The sequence below is a fragment of the Scatophagus argus genome, chromosome 5 (genome assembly GCF_020382885.2).
Source record: "Scatophagus argus isolate fScaArg1 chromosome 5, fScaArg1.pri, whole genome shotgun sequence".
NCBI classification, from domain to species: domain Eukaryota; kingdom Metazoa; phylum Chordata; class Actinopteri; family Scatophagidae; genus Scatophagus; species Scatophagus argus.
Window position 1 is genome coordinate 651757 of NC_058497.1, and position 19712 is coordinate 671468.

At 45.2% G+C, this 19712-nt stretch overlaps 1 protein-coding gene across 1 annotated transcript in view; it reads left to right on the forward strand.

Moving 5' to 3' along the window:
- The window catches only part of nlrx1 (NLR family member X1), a 43029-nt gene that overhangs the window by 15247 nt on the left and 8070 nt on the right, over positions 1-19712 (forward strand). The window contains exons 5-7 of the mRNA XM_046388069.1: positions 8319-8550; positions 9031-10204; positions 19428-19611. Coding sequence (XP_046244025.1) covers positions 8319-8550; positions 9031-10204; positions 19428-19611 — 1590 coding nt within the window. The remainder of the gene's footprint in view (positions 1-8318; positions 8551-9030; positions 10205-19427; positions 19612-19712) is intronic.

The following is a 19712-nucleotide window of genomic DNA, read 5'->3' on the forward strand; positions in this document are numbered from 1 at the left end:
TTTCACGTCGTTGCCATACTTCTTCATTTCGGTCAACAGACTGTCGGCTCCATCGGGTTCATTTGTCAATGACACATTGACCTCCATACGGGAGGCGAGGAAGCGGTATTTCTGAAGGGCAGTATGAGGGGAGTGTGCTGCAGTTTGAGTGGCAGTCACATTATCCTGAGAAGGAGTTGCTGGGTTATACTGAGCTGCCAGGTTCAGCACTAAAGACTCTGCTGCCCTCCTCAGTGGCACCATGTCTGGTGTTTGAAGAATCAGTGAAACACTTGGATCCAATAGGCAGGCTGCTGCTGGTGTAGCATCAAACTGTGGGGAATCCGGGCTCAAAATGGCAGCAAAATGTTCTCGCAAGGACTTCAACAACACTTGAGCTAACAGCTTCCCAGCAGCAGTAGTCATCAGCAGGTGTGCCTCAAGGTTGAGCAGGCATGGCACTACTTGTGAGAGTGACTGGCTGTCACTCTGAAGCTGGTCTGTGTGAATGGCAAAGGGCTCAAGCAGCTTGACCAGGTTCTCCAGCTTAGCCCAATCGCTTGTGAGAAGTGTGTCAATGCCCAGCTCGTCAAGTACTTGATTGAGTTCAGTTCTGATCTCCAGCAGCCTTCTCAGCATATCAAAAGTGCTGTTCCAGCGTGTACTACAATCTCGGACTAAGGTTTTGCCACACTTTTTGATTATTGCTTCATTTGCCACTGACGATTTCCTCACAGCATGTACCAGCTTCCTTGCTCTTGATATGAGCGAATCAGCATTTGGGTGCTTCAAGACAGCTTTCAGGGTGAGCTGAAGGGTGTGGGCCAGGCATGGCATCCTCTGGAACTTGTTGTTCTCTCCATCATCTGGCAGGTCTAGTTCTTAGCAAAGAAAATACAAACAAATAATTTATTTTCATCAAATGTAAAACACACAAAAGAATATTACAGTTTAATAAAGAATTATTTATAGGACTGTCTGTAGTAACCCTTGGTTTTACAGCAGGGATGACAACTTTACTTGTCTTATTGTTTATACACTGTGCGCACCCTGAATTTGTTTCCACAGGATAACTTTATTTAACTTTACTTAACATTTAATATTGTACGTTCATAATGAACCCCAATATTGGATATGAAATCATGACATGACAATAACTATGATGTCAATGTGACAAATACATTTTAAGTTTTAACAGATGAGTGATGAGTGAGTAAATGAGAGCAAGTAAATAATTTTCCTCTCTTTTTTTTAACTCTATGGGGTTAATATCAATTAAAGCTTACAACACTGGTTATATCATTGTTACATTTTATATCCAAATAAAACAAATCAATAAATCTAATGTATGTGGCACAATAACTACACACTCACCGAGGTCTTCAGTCTCTCCAGTCTCTCCAATCTCCCCCTCCTCCTCCTCCTCCTCCTCGTCCTCCTCTGATTCGATCCATAGTTCATCCAGACCATGTCCGGCACCTCCTGGCTGAGCCCGTGAACCATCTGTGGACTCCTCACTTTGTACTTGGCTTCTCTCTCTAAGCAGCCGCGCAGCTTTGACTATGTTGGAGCTGTTATCTGTCACAATGAGCAGCACCTTGTCTTCTCCTATACCCCATGCTTCCAATGTCTCATCAATGCAGCGAGCAATAGTCTCCCCAGTGTGTGGATGCTCCATTCGGTGTAGGTTAAGCAGAGCATGGTAAACGCGGCCTCCAGGTGGATGATAAAAACATGCTGACACACCCATGAAAGATGCTGTTAATCCTCTCTTGCTCCAACCATCCACACAAAGGGTCAGTTTCCTCGCGCCCTTTATGATCTCTTTCAATTTGTGCTTTGCTTTTTCCATCTTAGCTCCAAGAAGGTTATTCACTCGTGCAGCACCGGGTGATTTGAATTTTGGCTCGAGTGAAAAGCTAAATTTTTTGAAGGCAATGGAGTCACACAGTCTCGTAGACATACCTGTCTCAATAAACATATTTACGAGTGCATCTTCCCGCTTGTAGTGTTCCTGCGTGTTAACTAGCCAGCAGCTATTTGGTCGTCGGTGAAAGCAGTCCATTATGGTTGTCTCCTCCTTCCAGGCGCTACCTGGCCGGGATGTTGCTTCACTTTCAGGGGAGCTACTTAGAGACGCCACTTTGTTAAGGTACTCGCCATTAGCCTTCTTTTGCAAGCTTCTCAAATGGACTTTAAGATTCGTGGGGTTTTTTCCCTTGAGGAGTATTCCACATATTGTATCACCTGTTTCCACAACAATGCACTTGCTTTTGTCTGTCGCACTGTCATATTCAAAAAAATCCCATATCGGACTCTGCCGCCTTCTCCCAACTTTTGATGCCATTTTCTTGCCGTAGAGTGGCGAAGAGAAGCCGATTCTGACCGACTCTACACAAGAAGTGACGGACCATGAGATGCCGTACGGCGCCGTATGGCGCCGCCAGCTCACGTACACTTGCTTGAGCGAAATAAATCGATTTCATATCAATCGACAAAGACGAAAACGAAGGGAATTTTATCTATAATTTTAGTACGTTTTAATTAGTTTTGTAATCACACAATATAGTTTCAGTTAGTTATCATTTTTTCTTTTAATTATAGTTTTTATTTATTTCAGTTAACGAAAATGTTTTTTTGATTCTAGTTTTCGTCATTTCGTTCGTTTTTGTTTACGATAATAACCTTGGGTGGTACGCGTGGGCCCCTATAACTCATCCCCCCTCACCCTCAACACTGGATCTCTCCAAGGCTGCGTGCTGAGTCCCCTGCTGTACTCCCTGTACACACATGACTGTGTGTCCACATCAGACAGTAACACCATTATAAAGTTTGCTGACGACACAGCCATCGTGGGGTTAATCTCCCACAACAAGGAGGAGGCCTACAGGAAGGAGGTCACCCACCTGGAGAGCTGGTGCCAGGAGAATAACCTCCTGCTGAACGTCAAAAAAACTAAGGAGCTGATTGTGGACTACAGGAAGAAGCAGCAGAAGGACATCCGTCCACTCTGCATCGGCGGGTCTGAGGTGGAAAGGGTGGACAGTTTTAAATACCTCGGTGTGCCCATCACACGGGACCTGTCCTGGTCACTGCACATTCACAGGACTGTTAAGAAGGCCAGGCAGCGTCTCTTCCACCTCAGACGCCTCAGAGACTTCAGGCTCCCCTCAAGGTGCTCAGGAACTTTTACACCTGCACCACTGAGAGCATCTTAAGTGGGAGCATCACCACATGGATGGGCAGCTGCACAAAGCAGGACCTCAGCTCAGCTGAGCGGACAATCAGAACAACGTTACCCGACCTGCAGAACATTTACATCAAACGATGCAGGTCGAGAGCTGAGAAGATCCTCAGGGAGCCCCATCACCCCGGACACTCACTCTTCTCCCTGTTGCCATCAGGCCGTCGGTTCCGCTGCCTGAGAACCAACACCGAGAGGATGAGGAAAAGCTTCTTCCCCCAGGCCATCCGTCTGCTCAACAGTGAGCGTTAATCTGGACAATCCCACTCCCACCTGCACTACATGCACTAGATGTAAATACCATTCATGTAAATACTGCACATTTTCACTTTTTTAAATTTAATTTTAATTTTATTATTTTTCTTTAAATTTAAATTTTTTATTTACCTATTTTTTGGTAGCAGGGACATAAAGAATTTCACTGCACATTGTACCGTGTATGATTGTGTGTGTGACAAATAAACCTATCTTGTATCTTGTATTCAGTATCATTTGTATATTGATTTAGAGATCCTTCTTCTGACCTGTCACTTCTTAATTACTCTTTCTCTAAAGCGTCAACTCCAATATCAGAGGAAAAGTTTAGTCCATCCGTATCTTGTGTGCCTTGTGTTGGCTAGTAAACATTAACTACCTGTTCTGTCGACTCCAAAGAACTCGCTAAGCTAGTTAAGGTAGTGGTTTCACCGACAGAGACCAGATCCCAGGTGCTGTACAGAAGGGCACTTTGAAGGTGGACGGGGTGGCTATTTGCCTTACTCCAGATTATAGTACACAAACTTTCAAGCACAGACTGGCCTTCTCCGACACAATGGATACTTTTCAAAACATGGGCCTCTGTACTTTTCTCCTTTATCCTGCTAGACCAGGGGTGTCAAATGTATGACCCACGGGCCAATACCAGCCCGCTAGTGGGTTCAAGCCGGCCCACTAGATGAATTTTGAAAGTAAAAAATTCATAAAAGACACGAACTCGAAATTCATAATAAAATGCAATTTCAATCATCTGCTAGGGGCGCACTGCGTTAGTCAGAGGAGAGGGGCGCACTGTTTTAATCAGAATAAAAGAAGAGACCCAGACTGAACAGCAGATGGTAGCAATGCGCCCTCTGCTAATTATGGTGTAGGCTAACTTATTTTCTACTCACCCTGACACCCTCATTAGCCAAAATGTCTTTGTCACAAAAAGAGAAAAGTGGATACCCAGTGTGGAGTTTTCCAAGAGAAATGCACTGCTTTCTATTTATTCACGGAGATAAATGGGAAACCTGTGTTCTTGGTGTGTAATCAACAAGTGTTGGTGCTTAAGGAATATAATATGCGGCGCCACTATGAGACTCATGGTGAAAAATACAACATCTTGCAAGGACAACTGAGGAGAGAGGAGTTAAATGAATTGCTGGCGGGTCTGAGGAAACAGCAGTCAATTTTCACCCAGAGCCAAGAAGTCAGTGAAGCAGCAGTAAAAGCCACCTACCTAACTGCTAACGAAATAGCATCAGCATCAAAGCTGTATTCCGACAGTGAGTTTGTTAAAAGACGCATGATGAAGGCTGCAGAACTAGTGTGTCCTGAGAAGCGACAAGCATTTACGAACATTAGTCTGACAAGGAATGCTATGGCAGAGAGGATATTGGAGGTATCAGCAGATGTCGACAGGCGGTTTAAACACAAAGTCATTTTCTGTTGCAATTGATGAGAGCACTGACATTACAGATGTTGCTCAGCTGGCCATATTTATTTGTGGAGTTGATGAGACATTGACCATTACTGAGGAATTCCTTGAGTTGGTGCCTATGAGTGACACCACAACAGCTGAGGACATTTTCGGCTCTGTTTTTAGCACACTGGACAGAGTCAGAGTGGACTGGTCCCGCGCCATCTGTACCCAGACTATCAATGATCAAAAGAAAAGCAGGTGTTGTGACAAAATTCAGAGAGAAAGTACAAGCCGTTAATGGAGGAGGTGGTTTCTGGACATTTCACTGTATTTTGCACCAGGAGGCATTGTGTTGCAAGTCGTTAAAAATGGATCACGTCATGGAGGTGGTTGTCCGAACTCTTGATTTCATCCGAGCCAGAGGCCCAAATCATCATCAATTTGACTGCCTTCTCAGTGACAATCACGTTACTAATACCCTGCCATACCAAAATGAATTAAAATGGTTAAGCAGAGGTGCTGTGCTGAGGCATTTCTTTGATGTATGCGAGAAAATCGGACAATTCATGGAGATAAAAGGAAAACCAGTGATGGAATTACAATGTCAAGAATGGCTGCAGCACCTTGCATTTCTGGTAGATATTACAGAGCACTTGAATATTCTGAACAAAATATTGCAAGGCCACAAAAAGTGGGGATTCTCATAAAAATGTATGCTTTTTATGACAGCATACATGCATTCAAGTTGAAGCTGACTTTGTGGGAGACACGACTGGCAAGTGGTGACCATGCACTTTTCCCTTGCCTAAGAGAGGTATGTGCGACAGGCATTAATGCTGACACAAAACGGTATAAAGACAAGATTGCAGGATGACTGTGCGAGTTTGAGAAACGGTTTCAGATCTTTGGTTCAATTCAGTTCAATTCAATTTTTATTTGTATAGCACCTTTCACAATCAAAATTGTCTCTAGGTACTTTACAGAAACCCAGAGCCTGAACCCCAGAGCAAACAGACAGTGGTAAGGAAAAACTTGCCAGAGAGAATATTATCAGCTATTCTAGTTCTGCTCTGTTTCTTCTCACTTGAATATGATTAATTTTGCAATGATAACAGGGCATTCAGCAAAATTGTTAATACAGCTTAAATCATGCTACTTCCCAAGACAAATAAAGATCCTTCCCCATGCAGTAATTTCCTTGCCACCTAATTAGAAACATGTTTGACAAGACTGATACGTACATCTACCATCTGATAATGTACGCCATCTTCTATATATTAGCTATGCGGCAGGTAGGGTCAATTTCCCTTGCTCAGTCCTGTCACTGGATGCTCAGGTAATTTCGGACTAGGTTCACAATTTATTAAAAATATTAAAATTTTGTATGAAAATCCTGCTGCATTGGTCTGCACAGGTATCATTTGCTCCACACAGTTTAAAATTTTGAGTTGTGCTTGGTGCTTCGTGGAAAACATCCTGTGTAGTACCAACGACGCCACACCCCAAGGACCTTAATATCTATAGGCTGATGGCACTGACATCTCACCTCCTGAAGACTCCGGAGAAGCTGGTCCTTGTACACTTTCAACATTTGGTGAGCCCATCGATGGATCCACTCCAGTTCACCTACCAGTCTGGCATTGGGGTGGATGACGCAGTCACCTTCCTTGTGCATATGACCCTCTCTCACCTGGACAAGCCTGGGGGCACTGTGATGATCATGTCTTTTGACTTCTCCAGCGCTTTCAACACCATACAGTCTGCAATGCTGAATGAGAGGTTGGAGCATTCAGGGGTGGACCAACACCTTACAATATGGCTACTGGACTATCTCACCAACCGCTCACAGTACATGAGGGCACGGAACTGTGTGTCTGACATAGTAGTCTACAGCACTGGGCCCCCGCAAGGAATCGTCCTGGCTCTTTTCCTTTTCATCCTTTACACTGCGGACTTCTGACACAACTCAACCAATGGTCACCAGCAGAAGTTCTCTGATGACTCTGCAATCGTTGGCCTTGTAACTGAGAAGAATGATGCAGAATACAGAGAACTGATCCAGGATGTGGATTGGTGCCAGCAAAACCGACCTCCAAATTAACGCGGGGAAAACAAAGGAGCTGGTCATGGATTTACGGAGACATGGACCCTCACCCCCAACACCAGTGAACATCCAGGGAATGAGACAGTGTACTAGGAAGGACCGGAGCCGACTGTGCCTGCTGAGGAGACTGAAGTCCTTTGCAGTGCAGGGGGCACTCCTCAGGACATTTTTCGACTCTGTGGTAGTATCGGCCCTGTTCTGGGACAGCAGCATCTCTATTGCAGACAGGAAGAGATTGGACTAAATCCTTAGGAAGGCTAGCACTGTCCTCGGGAGCCCCCTCAACCCAGTGCATGTGGTTGGAGAGAGAAGGACGATAGCCAAGCTATCTTCTCTGCTGGAGAACAACTCCCACCCCCTGCACAAGACTCTGACAGCTCTGGGCAGCTCCTTCAGTCGAAGGCAGCTTCACCCTAAGTGTGTGAAGGAGCATTACTGTAACTCCCTGCCGCTGTGAGACTATACAACCAGCACTGCTCCCAGCAGACCCTGTGCACTCCACAACAGACAGAATCTCAGTATATCACTGTCCAATAATTCTGCATTCTCGTTCAGTACAGTACATTTTTTTCTGCTATTTAAAATTGTGAAATTCTGTATATTGTGTGGATGTATCGTGTTTTGATAGTTTCTTTAAAAAGAGTGTAAGTATCCTCAATATTTTTTTTACATTGTATATCTTTTTTACTTGACCTACCTGCACCTTTATTTTAGTTATCTCTGTGCTGCTGTGATAATGTGAATTTTCCCAGTACTAATAAAGGCCTATGTTATCTTAAAAATTCTAATTTTATATTTGTACACAGGATATATTATGACTCCTGTACACTCAATGCTTTGGTCATTCCTGCAAATGTATTTGTAATGGTCAAATCCATTTGGTTTTTGGAAGAAAATATCTCTTACCCTAAGTGATATGCATGGGATGCAGCTTGCTCTTTGCTTGTAGAAAAAGTGCAGCATATATGTATTTGAGTGTAATATTATGTCTGTATTGGGTTTATTTATTTATTCATTTTGTCATTTGTATTGTTTTTTGTTTTCTTTTCTTTTCTTTTTTCCATTTGACTTGGATTTTGGGGGGAGAGATCCATGTGAGGGGTCTGTATGGGAGTTATCATGTGTTGGGGGAGTGTGGTTCTGTAATGGTTCAAAATATAAAAGCTCTGCAGTTTCATTGCATCTTCATTTGTAAATACTCAATAAAAACTTGATTAAAAACAACTTCATTTTTGTTTTACAAGTTTAATGTAGTGTTTTCATAAGCTGAATTATCTACATCTTACCTACACTGGATTTAACCTGTAACTGAAAAATCCTTTCCTACATAGGTCGGCTTCTTTAAGGGACCTTGTGAGCAGGAAGTACTTCCATCTGAGAAAACACCCATTGCTGAGTGGTGAGGCAAACCAGGCCAAGGATGTGCTCTTCCTTTTCAATGGAATGGAGAAGTTGAAATTGGACTTCCGGATTGGGGCCACAGAGCTTTGCAGTGATCCTAATGAGGCACTGCCTCCAAGTGTTGTGGTGGTGAACCTGCTAAGGAAGTACCTTCTGCCTGAGGTAAGGGACAGTCCAGTATCGTTCTCTGTCTGAAATCCGTTTTAGAATATCATGTCTCACCAGGTGTTTCTTGTTTCCAGGTGTTACTTAAGTGGAAAATGCTGCCATGACCATTGCTGGCAATTTGGAAAGTTATTACAAGGGCAGAAAGCAAGCTATCTATGTTACAAGGCCACATAAAGTTACTATTTGATTTTTTTGATTTTGCTTTTTATTGACAGTTTTTGTACGGTGGCTTAACAAAGGAATTAATTGATGAGTGAAAGCAGAATTTTTGTTTAAGAAGCAAAGTGTTCTCAGCAGAGTGGTAGAAATATATCTGGTGACTCAAATGCTGTTTTCCTACCCAAGCAAAAACAACGGAAGTAACTGAGGCATAATAAAAAGTTTGCGTAATAGTCTTTTATAAATTAGTTTCTAAAGTGTGCTAACTTATTTGTGATTCGTTGTTATGGAATTTGGCTGCTGTATGTTTTTCAGGCCAGCATCTTGGTTACCACCAGACTGTCTGCCCTGGACCGTATCCCTCCGAAGTATGTAAGTCGCTATGCTCAGATTTGTGGCTTCAACGATCCAGACCGCCAACGGGCGTACTTTACCAGCCGCCTACTGCAGCAGAGTAGAGAAATCATATGTAAACATGAGGCTCAGGCTCTTATAGAGCTTCTCTACCTCAACCTTCAGAGAAAAAGCCAGCTGGCTGCAGCCTGCTTCCTCCCATCATACTGCTGGCTCACATGTGCTACCTTACACTTCCTGCATTTCACAGACACCAAGGCGCCCATCCGCACGTTAACGGACATTTACACCAGTTTCCTCAGGCTCAACTTTGGAGGTGAGGTGCTGGGCACAGGGACAGGGACAGGGACAGATATACCCATTCAGGAGCGCCACAGTTCTCTGATGTTGTATGTGGTTCGTACAGTTGGTAAACTTGCGTTTGATGGTGTGACATATAAGCGCACATCATTCTCAGAAAAGGAACTGGAGCAGTGGATAGGGGGGGAGATGAAGACGGATGAGGAGCTATGTCAGCTGGCTGTGTTTCGGACTGATGTGCTGGACTTCTTCTTGGCTCCTTGTGTAGAAAGTGGCAAGCATTTACCAGAAGAATTCAGCAAAAGTGATGAGAGGCGATATGTATTTGCTGTCCCAGCTATGCAGGAGTACCTGGCGGCTCTTTACGTGGTTCTAGGAGAGAACAAATCAGCTTTGGAGAAGCTGACCACACAAGTTTCTTTGGCCATTGGTCAGGCAAGTGAGGATGTCAGTGCCCTTGTCAACATCTTTTCTAAGTTCATCCCTCTTCGAATCTTTGCTGTATTTAACCTCCTTAAGCTTTTTCCAAAGCTCTATGAGAAAATCATCAGTCGCAACAAAGGCAGCATTGCAAGAACCATGGCAACTGAGATGTTCCGTACTGAGGATAGCTATAACGAGGATGTCCTAGATCAGGTGGAGCAAAGCCTCCTGGGAGTCCATGGACCACATCCACGCCAGTACAGTGAAGGCCAGCCTTTTGAGCTCTACCCTATCTTCATGGGTGGACTGTTGCATTATGGTAACCGTGTTCTTCTCCAGCAACTTGGCTGCAGCATTCAGAGCACCACTGTGGCCCAGATCACACGTGCGCTGAGGAAGTACCTTGTCAGAGGTAATGTATTTTTTAAGTCTTGCTCACACAATATACATTGTTTTCATGTTTGATTAAAGTCGTGGGGGGTGGGGGGGTGATGATGTAGGCTGCCACCAAAAGGTCACTTGCCTCCAGCTCGGCCACTCATGGAATTCAGTTTCAGTCGTGGATCAGCGGTTAGGGTGTCGGACCCGTAACCGGTGGATCGCTGGTTCGATTCCCCGTAGCGGTGTCCATGGCTGAGGTACCCTTGAGCAAGGTACCTAACCCCCACTGCTCCCCGGGCGCTGCACGCGGTCGCCCACTGCCCCGGGTTTGCTGTGTGTGTGTGCACGTCACTTGGGTGGGTTAAATGCAGAGCACGGATTTCGTTGGAGTGAGTTCCCTCCAATGACAAAATATGTCACTTTCATCTTTTCATCATCTTTCGTAATAGCCAGATTTCAGCCTGTTGAGGGCAGTGGGCATGCAAATAACACAAAATGGAAAATTCAAATACTTTCCACTAAAATGTCAAGCTTTGGACCTGAATCGATCAGTAAAACTGCTAAATGTCTATTTAAATTGATTTTCAGCAGAAATAAGTTCTTTAGGGGTTTAGTTACTCTTTAAATAGCATGCTGCCACCTTTTGTAGTCAACATTAACTGGACCTATACTGGATGTACTGCCTTTCCTCATATAAAAATGGTGGTAAATTAAAAGCCAGGTTTCCAATAATGGCCGGAAGTGTGGTGGACACCAGCAAATAAGTCTGGCCCTCATATATAGGCAGAGGAAAAAAACAAGGGTGGATAAACTTCTAACCCGCGAGAGGGTTCAGAAGGGGCCGGTGCAATGTGGTTTGGGCAACAGCTGTGTACGGGGATCCCAGCGACCCAAATCCCGGACAGAAACTCTGGCTATGGGGACATGGAATGTCACCTCACTGGGGGGGAAAGGACCTGTGCTTGTGCGGGAAATTGAGCGGTACTGGCTAGAAATAGTCAGGCTCACTTCCACGCACAGCCTAGGCTCTGGAACCCAACTCCTGGAGAGAAGCTGGACTCTCTTCTACTCTGGAGTTGCCCATGGTGTGAGGTGGCGAGCTGGTGTAGGCTTGCTCATAGCGCCCCAGCTTAGCCACCATGTGTTGGAGTTCTCCCCAGTGAACGAGAGAGTCGTTTCCCTACGCCTTCAGGTCAGGGATAGGCCTCTCACTGTTGTTTCAGCCAAACTGCCAAACAGCAGTGCAGAGTACCCGGCTTTCTTGGAGTCCCTGGGAAGGGTACTGGAATGTGCTCCGACCGGGGACTCCATAGTTCTACTAGGGGACTTCAATGCCCACATGGGCGACAACAGTGATACCTGGAGGGGCATGATTGGGAGGAACGGCCTCCCCGATCTGAACCCGAGCGGTGTTCTGTTGTTGAACTTCTGTGCTAGTCACAGTTTGTCCATAACGAACACCATGTTCATGCATAAGAGTGTCCATCAGAAGAAGAAGAAGAAGAAGAAGAATCAACTTTATTGGCAGTATATATATTTTTACATACACACACTGAATTCGTCTTCTGCATTTGACCCATCCTTAGTTGAACACACACATGCAACACCCAGCAAATTACATGCAGTGAAACACACACAGGAGCAGTGGGCAGCATCAAGCGCCCGGGGAGCATATTGGGGGGGTTAAGTGCCTTGCTCAAGGGCACATCAGCCGGCTAATGGAGGGGGGGAGTATTTTTCGCATTAATCACTCCACCACACCCAAATTTTTCCTGCCCGTCCGGTGGGGGAATCGAACCGGTGACCCTCCGATCACAAGCCGCTTCTCCAACCTCTAGGCCACGGCTGCCCCCAGTGTACATGGCACCAGGACACCCTGGGCCGGAGGTCAATGATCGACTTCGTGGTCGTGTCATCTGGCCTTCAGCCATATGTTTTGGACACTCACGTGAAGAGAGGGGCTGAGCTGTCCACTGATCACCACCTGGTGGTGAGTTGGATCCGCTGGTGGAGGAGGAAGCCGGACAGACTTGGCAGACCCAAACGTGTTGTGAGGATCTGCTGGGAACGTCTGGCGGAACCCTCCGTCAGAGGAGTTTTCAACTCACACCTCCGGGAGAACTTTGACCAGATCCTGAGGGAGGCTGGGGACATTGAGTCCGAGTGGACCATGTTTTCCACCTCCATTGTGGAAGCTGCTGCTCGGGGCTGTGGTCGTAAGGTCTCTGGTGCCTGTCGTGGCGGCAATCCCCGAACCCAGTGGTGGACACCAGAAGTAAGCAATGCTGTCAAGTTGAAGAAGGAGTCCTATCGAGCATGGTTGGCTTGTAGGACTCCCAAGGCAGCTGATGGGTACCGGAGGGCCATGCGTGCGGCAGCCTGAGCGGTTTTGGAAGCAAAAACTCGGGTCTGGGAGGAGTTCGGGGAGGCCATGGAGGAGGACTACTGGTCGGCCTCAAGGAAATTCTGGCAAACCATCCGGCGCGTCAGGAGGGGGAAGCAGTGCCCTGCTAATACTGTCTACGGTAGAAGTGGGGAGCTGCTGACTTGGACTGGGGATATTGTTGGAAGGTGGAAGGAATACTTCGAGGATCTCCTCAATCCTGCTGACGTGTCTTCCGTCATGGAAGCAGAGGCTGAGGACCCTGAGGCAGATCCACACATTACCCAAGCCGAAGTCACTGAGGTAGTTGTGGGGCTGTCTTGGTTGACATGATTCACATGGCAGTCGGGGACAGTGCCCTTGGACTGGCAGACCGGGGTGGTGGTCCCTCTTTTTAAGAAGGGGGACCGGAGGGTGTGCTCCAATTACAGAGGGATCACACTCCTCAGCCTCCCCGGGAAAGTCTATGCCAAAGTACTGGAGAGGAGAATCCGACCGATAGTCGAACCTCGGATCCAAGAGAAACAATGCGGTTTTCGCCCTGGTCGTGGAACACTGGACCAGCTCTATACCCTCCGCAGGGTGCTTGAGGGTTCATGGGAGTTTGCCCAACCGGTCCACATGTGTTTTGTGGACTTGGAGAAGGCATTCGACCGTGTTCCCCGTGGCATCCTGTGGGAGGTGCTCTGGGAGGGCTGCCCTTTGTCACCGGTCCTGTTCATTACTTTTATGGACAGGATTTCTAGGCGCAGCCAGGGGCCGAAGGGTGTCTGGTTTGGGGACCACAGGATTTCTTCTCTGCTTTTTGCAGATAACGTTGTCCTGTTGGCTTCTTCAGGCCAGGACCTTCAGCATGGAATGAGAATCATCACCTCTAAATCCGAGGCCATGGTTCTCCACCCGAAAAAGCCCTCCAGGTTGGAGGAGAGTTCCTGCCTCAAGTGGAGGAGTTTAAGTATCTCGGGGTCTTGTTCACAACTAAGGGAAGATGGGAGCGTGAGATTGACAGGCGGATTGGTCCAGCGACAGCAGTAATGCGGTCGTTGTATCAGTCCATCTTGGTGAAGAGAGAGCTGACCGGTAAGGTGAAGATCTCAATTTACCCGTCTATCTACGTTCCTACCCTCGCTTATGGTCATGAACTTTGGGTCATGACCGAAAGAACGAGATCTCGGATACAAGCGGCTGAAATGAGCTTTCTTCGCAGGGTGGCAGGATGCTCCCTTGGGGATAGGGTGAGGCGCTCTGTCACCCGGGAGGAGCTCGGAGTAGAGCCGCTGCTCCTCCACATCTAAAGGAGCCAGTTGAGGTGGCTCGGCATTTGTTTCGGATGCCCCCTGGACGCATTCCTGGGGAGGTGTTCCGGGCATGCCCCACCGGGAGGAGGCCCCGAGGAAGACCCAGGACACGCTGGAGGGACTATGTCACTCGGCTGGCCTGGGAACACCTTGGGGCCTGTCCGGAAGAGCTGGAGAAAGTGTCTGGGGAGAGGGAAGTCTGGGCATCCTTGCACAAGCTGCTGCCCCCGCGACCCGTCCCGGATGCAACGGAAGAAGATGGATGGATGGATGGATGGATAAACTTCTAACACCTGCATGTCATATGACATGGATGCCAATAAATTTCTACCACTTTAATGAATTCAACTGTATAATTATGCAGTTTTAATACTTTGTTGCTCACCTTAAGTGTTATTGTTCAATGTCAGTCACTGCAAGTGTATGTGTATTTTCTGAGCCAGCTGTAGTTCATAGTAATATACAAGTGGCAACAGATAGCAGTAGCTACATTTGAAGTAATGCTAGCATGTTGAGGTCCTTTTCAGTGCAAGTGACTTTTTTTGCAACACAATAGCGTACAAACTTGAGAAGAAAAACCTCCTACCATGGCTATCCTATAAGAGGTACTCTCTTATAGGAGTGCTGTTTAGGATAAGACAACGGGGCACGGACTAGTTTACATAAATTTTACATAAATGATAAGTGGTGTAGGTTATCATTTCCTGTGTATGAATTTAACCTGGTTTAACCAGCTGACCAGTATTTGTCAGGTGTAAGTGGAGACAGCAAGAAGCATGCAACTAGTTAGCAGGAGTCCCTGGATAACAGATTAGCTCAGCAGCATGGTGCTTTTCCCACCTTGTTTTTAGGCTCCTAGAGTTGAGATTTGTGCAAACAGTGCTGCTTTACTATTCCAACCAACATCCACAGGAGAGAATTCTGTTGTTGACTCTTTGAAGTTACTACAGTACACTGTTAGCACAGATCTTTTTCTGTTTCTGTTTCAAGTTAAAAGACCTCTAGTATGTCAGTGGACAAAATATGCACAGTAAATGGAAAAACTCATTGACTTAGAAAATTTCTGTATCCACTTGAAAAGTAGCTTCTGCCTTTTTAAATTTTTTTCTCAAGTTGCACTTTATTACATAAGATAAGATGGGTCTTTATTAGTCCCGCAGAGAGAAAATTCATATTGTCACAACAGCACAAGAATAACAAAATGAAGGTGCAGGTAGGTAGAGTAAAAAAATATACAGTAGTAAAGTAAAAACCGAAGAGGTATTTCACACAGTCACCTTAGCGTTCACAGTCGGCTCTGGCCCTTCCTGTACAGTGCAATGGAGTTGTGTGTCCAGTCCAATTTTCTGTTGAGTTGAACACCCAGGTACTTATGAGAGTCCACTATCTATCATGTCTATTCCCTGGATGTTCATTGGTGTTGCCGCTGAATGTCCATGTCCTCTTAAATCCATGATCAGCTCCTTTGTTTTCCCCATGTTAATTTGGAGGTTGGTTTTGCTGGTATCAATCCACATCCTGGATCAGTTCTCTGTATTCTGCATCATTTTTCTCAGTTACGAGTCCAACGATTGCAGAGTCATCAGAGAACTTCTGCAGGTGACCATTGGTTGAGTTGTGTCAGAAGTCCGCAGTGTAGAAGATGAAAAGGAAAAGAGCCAGGACTATTACTTGTGGGGGCCCCCGTGTTGTAGACTACTATGTCAGACGCACAGTTTCATGCCCTCACGTACTGTGAGCGGTTGGTGAGATAGTCCAGTAGCCATATTGTAAGGTGTTGGTCCACCCCTGAGTGCTCCAACTTCTCCTTCAGCACCGCAGACTGTATGGTGTTGAAAGCGCTGGAGAAGTCAAAAGACATGATCATCACAGTGCTCCCAGGCTTGTCCAGGTGAGAGAGGGTTATGTGCACAAGGAAGGTGACTGCATCGCCCACCCCAATGCCAGATTGGTAGGTGAACTGGAGTGGATCCATTGATGGGCTCACCAGATCTTAAAGGTGTATGAGGACCAGCCTCTCCAGAGTCTTCATGAGGTGAGATGTCAGTGCCACCAGCCTGTAGATGTTAAGGTCCTTGGGGTGTGGCATCTGTTGTATATTGGATAGCAATAATGTGAAGATGTTGAAAAAGATCTCCGCTGACACCGTCTTGCTTGCATAAGAAGTCTGTTACAAGAAGCTCAGCATCAAATTAAACATATGCGTGTGTGTCACTCTACCGAATCATCTCTAACCACTTGCTTATATAGGTTGGTTGTTTACGTGGATAAGAGATAAAGTGTCTGTCAATCATCAACTAACCTCAGCTCTATGTTGCAACAGAAAGAGAGGGAAAAACGAGCCTCTTCCCATATGGCATATACCCTTGAATCTAAGACCCCTCTCTAATCATGATTCCAAGAAAACATTAACCATACTGAACTATAGACACAACACATCTTTGGCACAAGTACCACACAGGATGTTTTCCACAGCTGTGGTACTCTCCACAGCTTCAGGCTCCTGGTGAAGATGTACTCCTCTATCCCGCATAGTTAGTCTGTACAGCACTTAAGGAGCCTGGAGCTGATGCCATCTGGACCTGCAGCCTTCCTCGCCTTTATTCTCCTAATCTCAGTTCACCTGGTCTATGGTGAGGGACAGATTGGAGCAGGGGAATTTTGTGGGATGTGGGTTATGGTAGATGCAACAATAGGGGGACAGTGTGCTGGGAGCACTCCCCTACCCAGAGATGGGTAGGGGTCAAGGGAGGTGACTGATCAAACCTGTATATGCCTGATCAAACCTATGCGTGAATAGGTTTGTCATTCACCCACTTCAGGGCCCCAGCAACCTGGGAGTCCATGTCCATGGCCTGAGATGGTTTTTAGACCTTTCCAGTTTCTGCTGATATTGTTCTGCTGCAGGTGCTTTTCCAACTTCTTCTTGTAGCAAGCTTTCCCCTCCCTAATCTTCCCTTCTCAGCTCCCTATAAACAGCCCTTCCTCCTTGCTTCTTGACTTAAAGGCCCTCTTTTACTCCTTAAGTAGGGTCTTAATGTCAGAGGAATGCGAACAGTCTCCTCAGATCATCTCTTCACTGTGTCAGTGACAGCTGGTTGCCTGTCTACAGTAGGTTTGTACACAGGCAGGTGGAGATGACCTGGAGATGAACCCGGTTGTGATCAGTTCTTCCAAGGAGAGGGAGGGGTGATAAGTTATATGCCTCCTTGGTGTTAGCATATAACAAGTCCAGTATTTTATTGTCTCAGATGGGGCAGGTGACATACTGGCTGAAGGTGGGCAGATAGTGGGAAAGAGAGGCATGGTTGGTCCCCAGAGATAAGAAAGATGGCCTGTGGGTGCTTTGTCTGTAGCCGCAGGAGAAATGTACACAGCCATTGTGATGACGTGCGAGAGTTCCCTTGGTAGATAATACTGACTGGTGGTACAGCATATGTCCTCCATTATAATGATGTGACAGGTTCAGGTGAACCAAACTAATGCATACAGACAAGATTTCTGGCTATAGTTTGGAGGTTAAAAATTTTGTGCAGTGCTGTGATAATGATCATCTTACTGTATTGTAAATAATAAGGAAATGAAGGAAATGATGTTTCATTCAGCATATTTGGGAAATCATTCTCCACTACTGGTCCGTGAAAGTTTATTCACTTTATTCACATTCATTTTTGGAACTACTTGGGTGTACATATTGACTGTAATCTGTTTTGGAATGTCCATATGAATTCTGTTTGCACTACTTTATAATTGAGGTTAATCGGTGCCAGTAGGACTTCTGACAAATTCAGTTGTGGAACTTGGCTCTGATCATGGCCAATGGCTGTGCAGCCTCCACCAGTCATGCATAGAAGTACATCATGGTTTTGCTTGCTGGCGACATACATGAAGTCAATGTAATCTCAAGCAAGTGGATGGCAATCAGCATTTATAATTTTTGTCGGTTTGATTACTTCATTAGATCATTGCACAAGAAAAATTATCTGTATTAGTGGTTAATCTCTAATTCGTTAATGTTAAGTACTAATTTATCAATAATCATAGCCATTAATGCATAACGAATTCAACATTTTGAAAGTTTACTGTAATAAGTTAACCTTCTTTTTAATGTTCTGCCATATCTGTGATTGTGTTTATTTTTTGTTTGTTTTTTTTTTTTTCATGAAAAGTGGCAGTAATAAGCACGTTTCAACAAAAGCCACCAAAGCTAAATACCCAGCCAGCCAAACCTAAAACTTGTTTATCTTTTCCTTATTGCCTGATGTCTTAAATCTTCAGCTGTACAGGAACAGTTATGGGCTCAATGGACTGCTCTCAACTACCCAATTTTCTTTGACTATCCATTCAAGATAACACCTTGTGACTCTGTGTTTACTTTTGCTCAAAGAATTTAATGTTATTGATACTCAATTGTTCTAGTTCTAACAGTGTTACTGAGGATGGGGTGGTCACCAGCTATGCTTCATTTTCTTTGACATTATTCGTAAATGTCACTAAGGGAATTCAGTTCAATTTATTGATATCAAATCACAACAGAAGTTATCTCATGACCCTTTCCAATTAGAGCAGGTCTAGACCAAACTCTTTAGTTAAGTTTTTAGTACAAAGAGACCCAACAAACCCCCCATGAGCAAGCACTTGTTGACAGTCCTTTCAGAAGGCAGAAACTTCAGAGCAGACGCTGGCTCCAGGTGGGCGGCCATCTGCCTTAACCGGTTGGTTTGTGTGCGTACGTGTATGTGGGAGAGAGAGAATGAGAGGGAGAGAGGGGCGGGCACACCGACAAAGATGCATAGCAACAGCAATAACATGGTGAATGGAGAATGGTGAACAGTACACCACGTAAATAACAATATCAATAATGATAGCAACAGTAGTAGTAGCAATAATAATAATAATAATGTAGAAGTATGGCTAAGTGGTAATAACAGTAGTCGGTGTCAAGCAAGACCACAGCAGGAGGTCCGAACACAATCCATGGGAACCTGCGAGACGAGAAAGCACAGAAACTCCAGGGAAGAAGCCAAGTTAGTAAAATGCATTAATGTGACATGAAGGTGTCCAGAAGGAGAACTAGAGAAGGAGAGAGAAGCTCAATGCATCATGGAGGTTCCCCAGCAGTCTGTGAGCTTTGTTAAGTGTTACTGATGATTTGGTTAGCTAGCTCAGGTTTCTTGGCAACGCTACTTTGTAATATTTGAACACATCAAGATGTACTTGATTATTAGATGTAACCTTGTGTTATCACCAGGGGAACTAAAATTGTAGCTTTGTTGAGTCTTTTCCACCCTTCAATCAAAGTTTCTTTCTTTCTTGGTTTATATATAAATATAAATGAGTTAGGGGTTACATTGTGATTGCATAAGACAGCCCTCTTTTACACTTAGCTAGACAGCATGAGTTGAGATAAACCAAATCAAAAAAGAAACTGTGGGTGGAAATTTGCCCCAACATTGTGTACCACGAGTTTGTTGCATCTTTGTTTGAGCCCTGCCTGAGCCAAGAGTGAATGAATTTGGTGTATTTATTTAAATTGTAGGGTAATGAAAACCTTTTATTTTGTTTAATCCTAGAGCTCAGCAAACCACAGCCACCAGAGGAACTGATGGATCTATTGGTCCTTCTGTATGAGTTTCAGAATCCCAGACTGACTGCGGAGGTTCTGGCCTCTATCAGAACCATCCGCCTCACCAACATTCGCATGACATCACTCAAATGCTTTATACTGAGTACTGTGCTTTCGTGCACCCCTGCAAGGTGAACTATGGATATTTTTTTTTTGATTTCTTTTTTTTTTACTGGCACTTCTTCAATATATGAATTTTCTTTTCTTTTCTTTTCTTTTCTTTTCTTCTACT